General features: G+C 51.8%; 6 protein-coding genes across 6 annotated transcripts; all 6 read left to right on the forward strand.

Moving 5' to 3' along the window:
* Window positions 1-1657: 1657 nt before the first annotated feature.
* Window positions 1658-2496, forward strand: VDBG_01166 (predicted protein; the record flags this gene model as incomplete). Its single annotated transcript, XM_003009437.1, has 2 exons — window positions 1658-2004; window positions 2055-2496. 2 exons carry the CDS (start codon window positions 1658-1660, stop codon window positions 2494-2496), a joined length of 789 nt encoding a protein of 262 aa, XP_003009483.1.
* Window positions 2497-3534: 1038 nt separating this feature from the next.
* VDBG_01167 (predicted protein) lies at window positions 3535-4415 on the forward strand (the record flags this gene model as incomplete). Its single annotated transcript, XM_003009438.1, has 4 exons — window positions 3535-3597; window positions 3712-3771; window positions 3940-4052; window positions 4223-4415. 4 exons carry the CDS (start codon window positions 3535-3537, stop codon window positions 4413-4415), a joined length of 429 nt encoding a protein of 142 aa, XP_003009484.1.
* Window positions 4416-4980: 565 nt separating this feature from the next.
* Window positions 4981-7164, forward strand: VDBG_01168 (predicted protein; the record flags this gene model as incomplete). The annotated part of the gene is made up of 6 exons (XM_003009439.1): window positions 4981-5169; window positions 5349-5508; window positions 5567-5970; window positions 6029-6082; window positions 6145-6515; window positions 6591-7164. 6 exons carry the CDS (start codon window positions 4981-4983, stop codon window positions 7162-7164), a joined length of 1752 nt encoding a protein of 583 aa, XP_003009485.1.
* Window positions 7165-7900: 736 nt separating this feature from the next.
* VDBG_01169 (conserved hypothetical protein) lies at window positions 7901-8368 on the forward strand (the record flags this gene model as incomplete). Its single annotated transcript, XM_003009440.1, has 1 exon — window positions 7901-8368. The coding sequence occupies one exon, from the start codon at window positions 7901-7903 to the stop codon at window positions 8366-8368; it is 468 nt and encodes a 155-aa protein (XP_003009486.1).
* Window positions 8369-9796: 1428 nt separating this feature from the next.
* VDBG_01170 (predicted protein) lies at window positions 9797-10141 on the forward strand (the record flags this gene model as incomplete). Its single annotated transcript, XM_003009441.1, has 1 exon — window positions 9797-10141. The coding sequence occupies one exon, from the start codon at window positions 9797-9799 to the stop codon at window positions 10139-10141; it is 345 nt and encodes a 114-aa protein (XP_003009487.1).
* A 975-nt stretch (window positions 10142-11116) lies between these two features.
* VDBG_01171 (alcohol dehydrogenase) lies at window positions 11117-11317 on the forward strand (the record flags this gene model as incomplete). The annotated part of the gene is made up of 1 exon (XM_003009442.1): window positions 11117-11317. The coding sequence occupies one exon, from the start codon at window positions 11117-11119 to the stop codon at window positions 11315-11317; it is 201 nt and encodes a 66-aa protein (XP_003009488.1).
* Window positions 11318-12269: the final 952 nt, after the last annotated feature.

Consider the following 12269-nt stretch of genomic DNA (forward strand, 5'->3'; position numbering starts at 1 on the left):
CCACCAAATTTATACGCGGTTCTCATCCGCAGCGCAGGCGAAAGACATAATAAGTGCGAAGTGCAAGATGCACATGCTGGATAGAAGCCTGACTGTACCTTAGAAAGCGCACGCCTATAGGATCGGACTGTGATTTGAGGTTCTTGACAGCTGACAGCAGGCCGTACGGCATTCACGACTTTAATTTTCCTTAACACATGCTCAGATTCAAATTGCTATTACTGCTCAGTTGTTGTGGCATGGTGAAAACAGTTGCAGGCATGCAAGTCGCTTTGGAATAACCAAGCCCGGTTTCAGCAGCCGCTCCAGGTCGAGGCTCATTCCTCCAAGAAACACTATGGCTGCGAAGGGCTCAATCAAGAAATTTTATTTGTGATGCAGGTATGCTGATCTAAACATACGCTGGGGCAAGAGCGCAGTTGAGTCGAGGCCAAAGTAGAAGCTCTGGCATGCAAGTTTTGAGTGTAAGGTATCTAACGATATTTGTGTCAGCAGCGACCGGACAATGCAAGAGCGGAGGCGTATTGATGTGTTCTTAGGGAAAAGTTTTAGTAACAGCGTTTACTTTGAGATTCGGGTTAGTATTGGAGACGACATTCGCGGCGTAAGATATGGTACTGGGTGTTGACAGATATTTTTGTCCAACGGCTCATAGAACTTGCTAGTCCTCGAGATTCTGCCTGTGTATGAAGTTCCACGTTCATTTCAGCCTTCGTGATATTTGATTTACCTACATGGGAGGCAAAGCTATAAGTTTCACTACGATATATTGTTTTGGCCGTCAATCCCGGAGAAGATAGCATTTCCTTCTACCTGACAAGGGCCAAAAGCTTTCTCCTTCATATGTCCACCTACTCAAGCCCATCCGTATCATGCCCTCACAATAGATGAGAATAGGCAACCCCTTTGGGAACATTGGTATGTACTGCCCGCGCTGAGTAAGTATCACAATGGAGTGTCCACCGACTTGATTTGCTCTCGACTGAAACTCTGTTTTTAGTATCCCACTGTTGGCAAACAACATTTATGGTTGAACACTGCGTATACTATCCACTACTCATGATTCTTAAAGCGTCACCGGCAAGAATCAACGGTATGACCAAGGGTGCAACGGGAGATAGACCGTTGCTGTTGCTATCTGAATCACGAAGAGGAATAGCCGAGGCAGCGAAACCTGAATAATTGATCAAAGCAGCGCGATTGATTGGAGTGCCTGACCGAGCCTTCTGACAGAGGTACGTGCCGCTTCTTGAGGCACACCACTATTATGCCAGAACAATCGAGGGTGTGCAGTCCTAGATGTTGTACACCATGTCCTGGCCGCCAAGTCCTAACGGCCCCCAAGTCCGCCCCCAGAGACGGCCCCAAACAGGGGAGCAGGTAGCAACGCGCTCAGAAAAAATTCTTCATATCGTCCTTCATTGAGGGCTGCATATTGAATAGCTGGTATGGGAATGACACCGCATGGTTAGTGTCAGCAACAGGGTGGCCTTTGCGCGTTGGTCCAGAGATACATACGCCATGCAATGTGACCTGTGCAGCTTTTGAATTCCTACCGTGCAGCCCGGGCGGCCTTTAAATAACAAAAACGACTGCCCCATCGAAATGCAACCGCCTGTGCTGTTTTCGACAAGCGCTGCTTCTGTGACAATCCGCCATGTCGACTCCCTCCGGCTTCCAAAAGCTTATGACCAAGGCGCGCAACTTCGTGCCATTTCTTCCCCCATTGCCCATCTCACCGCGCTTTGCCAAGGAGCAGGATGCGTCGCCCCTCTACAGTCAACTCCCTGTAGAGGTTCGTCAAATGATCTGGCAGTCTGTCTTTGGCGAGCACCATGCCGTTCACATATATCTATCGCGCAACAGAATCCGCGCCAAAGAATGCACCCAAGTCGACCTGGAAGACACGTCCACGTGGGGCCCTCACTACCGCGGTGCGTGCTCTCAACCGGGCACCAGGAGCCAATGTGACCACGTTTCCTTTCTCTTGACGTGCAAGAAGATGTACTATTTGAAATACCTAGAAAGAATTCCCTCGGCTAACGATTGACTAGTTATTTTGAATGGATATATACTCTTTATCGCGGAACGTTGTTTGACTTTTCGCAATCGCCACGAAGTCTTCCGCTTTTGTACAACCGCCTGCCGACGACTCATGTTGCCTGTATTTCCCACGTCAACCTGACTTGGGACTTATATCGGACCTTGTATCTTGAGTCGAAAAACCCCGGAAAAGATGAAGTTCTCTGGCTTCGCATATGGGATGCTCTTGCTGCCATGGAAGGACTTGCTTGGCTAAAGTTTGCTTTGAGGCTCAACCCAGCGGCGCAGGCGTGGGAACACGAATGGACGGAACGCGAGTCGATGATCCTGAGTTCGATTAAAAAGGTTACGCGTCCCTCGTTCTTCGAAGTCACGCTGCCTTTTCCTGCTGCTGCCTCAACACAGGAAGAAACGCTGCCCTGCACTATTATTCGTGGAGCCTACAAATGGTAGATGTACTTTCACAACATTGGTCTTCCCTTCAACTTGTAAACATCAAGCTGGGGGTTCCCTCTCTTCACAAACCTTTTCTCCTCTCCCTCGTCCCTATCGTCATCACCTGGTCCTCTAAGGAATGAACCATCTTCTCGAATCATACCACCCGACCTAATGAGCCCAGAGATGGATGAGAATAGGGCGATGGTATCTGAGAGCAAAGATCAGGAACAACATACGGCGAGCTAGGATTTAACAGCAAACTTTACCAGCATTCCAGTGAGGTCCGTCGTTTCCACGAGTAGCCGATAGTTTTCGGCAGTTCTTCCAGCCTAGGTCATGATTAGAGAGCTCTTCTCCTCTACGTGATCAACAAGATAAAGACTAGGTTTGAATCCCGGTCACTTACCATAGCCCGCAAAGCCTCCGATGTCCTGTAAGCTGCCCCCTTGACGCGTGTGTGATAACTTTAGTCTCCAGTCAGCCATTGATCTGCGGCCATGACTCTCAGGAAGGTCTTACCTCATGTACCATGACTTTATCAAATAACTGGAACAGGTCGACGGGAGTATAGTTGACCCAGGCCGCGAGCCTGTCTAGCTTGAGGTTCACGATCATAGTGGCTATCTTACCAGGGGTATACGTGCCGTGGAACTTAGCGGTTTGCTTCATGGCGTAGTCGAGAAACCAAGGGCAAATTTGTAGAGTATCTGGCTCTTCTGGATCGCCCGGCTGAATTGTCCACGCAAGCGCATGGGTACAGTCGAACTTGGCATGGAGAAATTCCTTGGTCACTGACAGGTGGCACCAAGCCTCGTCAGCGAAAGGATTCTTCTGACGGCGAATCCAAGGACTTGAGATGGGGGTTCCTTGATGTTCTTACCCGGGTCGAACAATCTTTTGCCGCCACCTTCACGAGCTCGTCCCTCACGCAGACGGTCGTGCGTGCAAAAGACTCGCTTCAAAGTATTGTCAATACTATTTAAGTGATGTATAGCAGATTGAGATGTAAAGAGACGGGAGACTTACAACATCGGCAGACGTCCTATCTCCTCCATGGGCTTCGCCTTCGACTGGCACCGCATTTCGCATAATGCCTGCCAAGTTGCCTTTCAAATCGTAAGTCAGCGATTAAACTCTTGCTGATAAAATGTTGAGCCGGGACTGCGTCATACTCTTCACACTCGTTCGCATCATATCCAGGCCAACTGTTCCATGTAACCACTGGAACAGCTGAGTCCCGTCTGCGTTGAAGTTCTCGTTGGTGAAGCCTTCTGCCAGACTCGCAAGCCGGTATGCGGATGCGAAAGCATCATTTAGAAAGTTGCGTTGCTCTCCCACACCTGGCCGTGTTAGTATGAGCGAAATTAAAAGGGCAAGGAGAGTTCGACTGCTCACTATCATTGCGTTAGACATGAACACACAATCGGAGGATTCTTCAGCTTACCAGTCGTCTTGTAGAGCATATCCCGCGTGACAGAGCCGGATGAAAAGAAGCGTGAAGATGAGCAGTGTAGACATGGGCCTCAGCTGGAGGAATGCAAATGGATTCATGGCTCGGGCTCAAGAATAATGTGTGTAGGTGATATACCTTGACCGCAAGTGCAAGACTAAACTCATCTGGGGTATGGAGTATCTTAAATACAACTGAAGTCCCTGTCCAAAGGCAGTGAGTCCTCGTGAACTTGCTTTCGTATCTCTTGCCCAGTGCGGATGAACAACGCAGCCTACACATCATCCGCAGGTCTCTGCAAAGCCATTCGCCCTCAAGAATTCTGAGAACTGACCAAGACGCCGGCCTGCAGCTACAAATTATCCTTCATGCATGCTCACCCGATGTGTTCTACTTGGCGAGCCTGGGGGCTAACGTTGCTTGGCCAGCGCGAGAGCGAGATCCAAACCAGGTGCCAGGACACGGTATCCAGCACTTCCGATAAAGCCAGATAACTTCAAACCCCCTTCCAAATATCATGATGATGGAATCCAAGGATAGGGGCCAGATGGACCTACTTGGCGTTGATAAAATAGAAGCATGGATGGCGTACGCCTGGGGGCAGTTCGGGGCGGTTGCAGCTTCAGAATCGGGTCACTTGGGGACATCTGGGGGCTCCTGAAAGAGGGGCGCCATCTGCTGGTTACGAGTGTAGCCAGTACGACTGGCGTTAACTTCATTCAAAAAAGCCCAAGAGGCTGTACTGCAAATGCGATGCCTTGGACCCCAGATGCCAATCAGACCCCAGGTAGCAGTATCAGTCGGACTCCAGAGTAGGGTCGGATCGGCCCCTTCTTGGCGCATTTGTGTGCCATTGCTTTCTCAACCCAACGTCAGAATGGCACAGTAGCTGTGTGACTCGATAGCAACTAATTACATTTATTGTATCCGTCTCGATTTTACTACAAATATAAGTGAAGATAGCATTCTTGAGCTTGGTTCTATTCCAATTGAGATCTGTACCAGCAACTTTATGCACCAGTAGTTGCTTCAGTCTACCCACGGGCATCATGCAACATCGAATCTGCCTCGTCCTTACAGCCCTATTTAGTGTGGCATATTCTCAGGAGCCCCGAATCACAGCTGCCCCAGAGAAACTTTCCAAACGCCAGGGAAACGTGATTGAGTTACACCAAGACTATGCCGCCCCAATCGGTGTGGACACAAATTATCTCACGGTGGAGGGCACTACCACCAAGGTGAGGGCAATCTTAGCTTCAATGGCCTCAAGCCATGAAGCTTTCCGGGATGCCGTCAAAGCATGAAAAAGAAATTGACCAGAAAAACATTACAGTGGATAGGTGTGTATTTGGATTATCTGACGGAGGTGACAAGAACGACCACCATCAACAATGTGGAGACAACAACTGTGGTAAAGCCCCAGCTTGCTGTAGCTACTGCCACCAAGGCTTCGGAGGGAATCAAAGCCGGCGATGTCACTATTCTGCTGTCCGAGTCTGTTCAGAATGAACTGGACGTCATTATCAAGGAAGCTGCTGCGTCCTGCGCTGCTCCGTCCAGGCTAGGAAAACGCGATGGTAAGCCACGACTCTCAGTCAGCAGAACGAGGTGTGCTAACGCCGCTTGTTTTACCAGGTATGAGTTGTATGATCAATGCTATGCAAGGAGCCGCCCAGAATGACGAAGCTCTGGGGCTCGTGAACCCTGCGGAATGGGAAGGATTCGTCCTGGAGCTTGCAGACAGTGCACCCGAGATCCTCGGAGCCGCGGTCCAAGTTCTCAAGACCCAGGCCCAGAAGAACAAGTTTGCGATCATGGTTGCTGCTGCAGGCGCTGCTGGGGCCTGGGCGGTCAGTGAAGGTCTTGAGCCCCTTGTCGAGGTGGCTCACAAGTTCGTCTTTGGCGATGGTCTGTTTGGTCATGCAAAGGACGATTCAGCCAAGGATGGGGATAATGGTGATCCCACACCTACGAAGGCGGCGACAAGTACGACTACAGGTTCCTCATGTGGGCCTTCGGGTACAGTAAATGAGAACTCGGTACGTATCGCCCCTAGCTGTGTTCGAAGAACGGACCCCGTCGCTTACAAGTCTGAAGCCCGCCTGCGATGACGCCGATTGTAAGGGAAAAGACAAGGTCTGTCAGGCCGACGTGAGTATTGCTCTCTACAGCAGAAACCGCGTCTTCCTGCTCATATCTAACCTCCCGTGTAGGGTGAAAATAAAAGATGCCCATGCGTTTACTGGACCAAAAGTATGATTGAAGGGCTGTTCGACAAAAAGTGGTCCGACGAACAACAAAAGATCTTGAAGGAACTTGAAGCTGGGCTGCCGAATGTGATTCCTCCTCAGTGTTTCCGCAACACATACGGCGACGGGTTTGATGGAAAGCCGAGGGCAGAGCCGTCTGCGTTCTGTCACTGCTCAAGCGCTGGTGCCGAAGGGGGCATGACCAGAGGGAGCTTTCCCACATTGAAAGGAGAGGGCGACATGGCCTGCACATACTCGACGATGCCTACGCAAACAGTCAGCATCACCAAGAGACCAAAGCAGACGGCAGTCACATCCTGCAGACTAGAGTCAAGGTGAGAGGAGCCCCAACCGCAGCAGTATTGCTCACTATCGGGCCATTACGACCGATGCACTAAACCTTACGGTAGTCAAATCTCGGGACCGTATTGCACATGCAACGATGACAAAATTCACGGAGAGATCGTAACGACGTACCTCGACAAGGAGACAACGGTCTGTCCCGATGCAACGGCTACCATGACTGGCATCCAAGACGGCACACCCACAGCGGAGCCCTCTTGTTATCCAACCCATGGCCCCGAGCATTCGAATCCCGCAATGGATGAACTGATCAAGATTTGCAACGCAGACAAGTCAGATTTTGCTGCTGTCTGTCGTACCAATGCCAATCGGAACATTGAGGTTCGCTGTCACGGGCAGAGAGGCCCGTGGGAGCCCATCAACAACAATAAATACTTTGCTTGGTTCAAGCCTGCAGACAAGGCTCCAGGGGACTGCAAGTATCTTTTCGGAGACAATGGTGCAAAGGACAATGATGCCGTGGGTGCTCGGGTCGATGCCCTTTGCATCCCAGCATTCGAGGCTATCAAGAAGAAGTGCTCGTGGAATGGGGGAGAGGTCAAGAACCAGTGCGGCACCTTTGTGTATCAATCTTGTCCCCTGTCGAAATGGTGTGAGCCGGGGCACCCTCAAGGCAGTTGACGTCTGATCTGAGTTTTCTGATCTGAGTTTTCTCAGCTAGGGCACTGAACAGGGGATGCCTACTTAAACAAGTCGACAATTCATGTGTTTATCAAGGCGATGCCCAGAAGGTTGAGACAAGACAAGAGGGGAGGGGTATCGTCAGCCCCAAGCAGGAATGAGTATCACGGTATGGATGTCAATGCTGCATGTTTTCCTCCTCACCCGGCCCAAGCGAATCGCAAACGAGGGTTTCTCATGTACCAGAAGTGGTGATGGGCTGACACCGTACCGGAGACTTGTTTCGTTGAAGGATTTGACACCATGATTTTCTTACCTGACCACCGACACGGAAGTCCTGATAAAGGCACACTGACCCTTGAGGAAGGGCTGAAGCTAGCCTCCTATGGGAAGACACCCTTCTGCAAGGAGTCTTTTGTCCGGCGGTGCTACGGGAGCTTTCAGCTCAATGCTACACCGCCCTGGTGAACGTGTGGCAGCCAACTGGGTAGCTTCGGGACGCTACCTTGTCGCCCGCTGCATCCACCACAGCACGGTCGTTGGTCATCCGATGCTCGTCCTGTGTCCATTGCACCATAATCGAAACACACGAGCTCCTTCGCCTGTTCGTCTCCGAGCCTCCGCATAATGTCAGCTCACTTGCTTCACTGTCGACTGCCGTCAAGTCAAAGAACTCGCACAATAGAACCATGCACATTGTCACATAGCAGCACGAACAGCTTGAGCACGATTTATAATGAACAGGAGCTTTCGCAGTATCTTGCCCCATCCTAATTTGCAATCATCCGGCTCGTCAGGTCCACCGCTGCCACAACCTTACCGCCGGCCCACCGGCCGCACACCCCGCCAGCTGACGCTCGTAGCTTGCGCACGATGCCGCCGCGGCAAGTCGAAGTGCGACGGCGATCGCCCGGTTTGCGGCAGCTGCAGGCGGAAGAAGACGGCCTGCGTCTACGATGTCGCCGAGACGAACACCACCCGAGCTATGGCTGCGAGGCAACAGCAAGCAAACCAACGACTTGAAAACGAACAACTGCACGAGCTTTTTCGCATTCTGCGCACGCTGCCCCACGCGGACGCTCACGCCGCCCTAGACCAGCTACGCACAGCCGACAATGCCCTGTCAGCCCTGCGGTCCTTGACAGGTTCCCAATTGTCGATCTACAGGCTCGATGAGTTCCCGGACCCCCAGGGGGCAACCTGAGGCTCGAGGCCATCGACAGAGGTGCCCTCGTCGACAGCCCCTTCAAGGTCGAGGCACGTCCCTGGACCGCCGTCGCCGGGAGCGGAATCGTTTCGGAACTGATATCCTCCTTTTTCACATGGGATGCGTCTTTCTTCTACCCCTTTGTATACCGTGAGGCATTCATCGATGATATGAGAAACAGCAAAAACCCTCGAGAATCACAGTACTGTTCTCCTTTTTTGGTGAATGCAATGTGCGCGCTTCGATGCGTAGGTCCCCATTGAGGGCTTGCAGGTACAAGCACGGGTCATGTTCATGGGCTGACAATACCATTCAGTACACATCTCGGCGTGTCAAGTCTTTCGATGGCATAAGCGGACGCAAACTCGGCGCCCAATTCCTCGATGAAGCAAATAAGTGGCTTGAAATCGAGGGCCAGCGATCGACATTGCCTACCGCGCAGGGGTTGGCACTTTTGTTCACGCTGTACGCTTATCGCGGAATGGACAGGGCCGGCATGGTATGACCAGGTTCTTTTTAATGATGCTCTAGATTTCAATCGAGGCCGAAGCGGCTCCGGGTTCTTTGCGAATCTTGTCACTCACAGACCTGTTTTCTTCTCAGATGTACCGCTTTGCTGCCACTGAGATGTTCCACCGTTTGGACCTTGAAGCTCGGTTCGAAGCCGTCAGTGACGACCAGCAAGGGAAGCGCGAGAAGGCCATCATCTCAACAGCACTTTGGGGGTTCTTTTGCTACGAAAGGTCAGAGTCTCGGCATCTGCACAGCCATGAGGGGAGGAATACGAGCTAATCTGAGCAGCATCGTTTCCTATGTATATATAGAACTCTCACTCATACGGCCGCCACGGATACCCTGCGTGTTCGAATTCGAGGAGCTTGCAGAACAATCCAGTGTCAAAATCGACCTATACGGCAATCCGTACGTAGCCGACGGTCAGTTGCCCCCGTTCACACGCAATATCCTTCACAACATATGTCAGTTGTCTCTGCTGCTCTATGAGGCCATGTCTTGGAATAGCGGTGAATCCCAAACGGCCGACTCGGAAGTAGATCTCGCGACTCGAAGACAACTCCATCGTAAAGTAACACAGTGGAGAGTTGCGTTGCCAGAGCACCTGCGGGAAGACATTAACTTCACCCCACAAACCTGTTTCTTGCGGTGAGTCGTCGTTTAAAAGTGACAAATCGACCGAATATCCGCTGATGCGTAGGCCTACCCAGTGTATATATGGATGAGGTTCTCGTCAGCATCCTGCGACCACTCGATCCGAACACCGTCTTTTTGGACAATTTGACTGTCAAAGATATCTGCCTCGGCCTCGCCTACACAGACACGACATACATGATGCGATACATCAATGAGTTCACGCTCCGTGATTACTCCTGTGTTGTCTTGTGCGGACTATACAACGCGCTCTTCACGATGGCCCCTTACCTCGGAGACCATACGATCCACCAGCTTTTTGCTGAGACCTCGTATCTCATGCGGCAAACCGCGCGTGACTTTCCGATGTCTTCATTTATCCTGCAGGCTATCAAGGCTTTCGCCTGGACGTCCAATTTGCCGCTTCCCATTGCTGCAGCGCCCTATTTCGAAGACCTCGGCATGACCAAGCAAGAATTGCAGGATCTTCCTCTGGGCTTTGCGCTGCCGAAGACGAATGAGATTCGAGACATTTTCATGAGAGAAGGGCAAGAGCTTTCCGGAGTGGCCGTCGATATGGGAAAGCTGCTTTCAAGGTGGTGCACTCTGTCTCTGGACGAGTGATTGAACCAAGCATTTCACAGTGATATACGACATAGCAACCTGTGGAGTTAGTACTCAGCACTTTGGTCTGGTTGACATTTGTGCTTAAAGCTAATCACTGAGTTGGAGGGTGGTTGTACCTGTACTTGTGATGAAGCAGAGGACCGAGCATCAGTTGTTCGGATCGTATTTTCATTAGTCAATCAGGGCGATCCTGCAATATCGCGATACCACTTCACCCTGTTGAGGTGGCCTTCTCGTGACATGGATCTTGCGACTCGATGGATCTAGTCGGCGTACACATGTGTGGACTCATCACGGTAGCACGCGAGGAGAGCGTTCCTCATCCACGGGTCTGGAGGACGAGCCCATAATTATCGCCCACTGCACTGGATCCCAGATATTTCTGGGACGGCACACCCCTGGGAGGCTCACTGTCTGCGGCATTGAAGACTTCAAGCAGCGGAGATGAAGCGAGGGGAAGGTGGGAAGTCGCGTTGAGGTGTCTCGTCAGGTATTCGTCTGTACGCAAAAGTGCTCAGCTGAGCATGAAGTCAAATCTGCCGTGGACGCACGGCTTTTCGTCTCCTTCCGGATCAATGGCCTAACATGTTCGAGTCATGGCCCCTGAGAGCTATTCCTATCTTGTCAGCCCTGTGAGGCTGCAGGCGTGCAGGCCAGAAGAATCTCCCCCGAAGTTGTCGGCCATCAAGATCATGGGTTCATCGTCAACTGAAGGAAATGAAGCGGCGGGGCTGCGGGACATGTTCCAAGATTGAACAGCCTCTATAAGAGGCGAGCAGCTACAATTCGAAATGGAAATCTTGCGACCAGCCTTCGAGACTGCGGCTAGGCAAATGTGCACGCGCACTACCTCCAGCTGGCACCTAGAATCAGGAAGCGAGATCGCAAATATATCACTCGCAAAAAGACACTTGCCGTGCCTCGCAAGTCGCTCGGGCCGGTAATAACAACCATAGCTTCAAACTAGTCACAATGCCTCGCCCTACCGTAAGCCCCCTAGACAAGCGAGACCTCCTCGTCCAGGTTATTTCCGCCAGCGTCTACGAAGCAGACTACTTTCCCGTCGAGCTCGGGGCAGCCTCCCGACTGACAGACTCCGTTCCTAGAACACCAAGCGTGGAATTTAGCAGCCACGTCGTCGCTGTTGGCCGCAAGGTCATCGATATCGGCTAAGGCGAGGTTGTGTTTGGCCGCCTGTATTCAGTGAAGCCAGGGTCCCTTGCTGAGTACGTGGTCACGATCTATGAGAGCATCGCTATGATGTCGTTCAGCGTCTCCCCAAGGATGGCGGGTGCCGCTTGAACGTCCTCTCTCGCAGCATACCAGAGCATCGCGCCATATTTCCAAGCCGACGACAAGGTTTTCATCAACGGCGGGTCTGGCGGTGTCGGGTCCTTGGCTATTCAGATGGCCAAGGCCCTCGAATGCCACGTCACTGTCACCTGCTCGACGGACAAAATTGGTCTGTGCCAGAGCCCTCGGAGCTGACGAGTCCACTGGCTACACAAGGTCGACGTCATGAACGCGCTATAACATAAGGTTCAAATATTTGCCTACGTCGTGGACAACGTCGTTGGATCACCGCCGACCTAATTGCCGTGCAATCAAGTTGTCGGGGCGGAAACGTCATTACGCTTCGCTTGGGGGTGGGCTTTACGGGGCAAGTTGGGCTAATAGCTTCGTGGGAAACACGTTTCCGTCGTTCATGGGAGCACAAATGGAAGCTACTCATACTGGAGCACTCGTGTCAGGACCCCTGCGGAGCCAGCAAGGGCCTACCAAGCTAGGGGGCTGGCCAGGGGGTAAGGGTCTTAAGAGAACGTATATATAGGCTGCGGAGGGCCCCCTAAGCTACGGAGGGCTAGAATTCAGATATATTCCTATCCTAACTACTTACGGACCCTGTGGAAGACACCTTCACTCTGCTCTAAACAACGCTCTGACAACTCGCATGCCGCCCTTACGCAGACAGCAAAGTGGATGGAAGAGGGCAACTCAAGACGATGATAGATTCGATACATGCGTTTGAGGAGGTGCCAGAAGCTCTCAAGTAGGCTTAAGAAGGGATTTATGACAGGCAAAGTGGTGATCCCCAAACAGCCTGTAGGAGGAGAAGGGGATGAGG

The sequence above is a fragment of the Verticillium alfalfae genome, genomic scaffold (assembly GCF_000150825.1).
Source record: "Verticillium alfalfae VaMs.102 supercont1.1 genomic scaffold, whole genome shotgun sequence".
Taxonomy (NCBI): domain Eukaryota; kingdom Fungi; phylum Ascomycota; class Sordariomycetes; order Glomerellales; family Plectosphaerellaceae; genus Verticillium; species Verticillium alfalfae.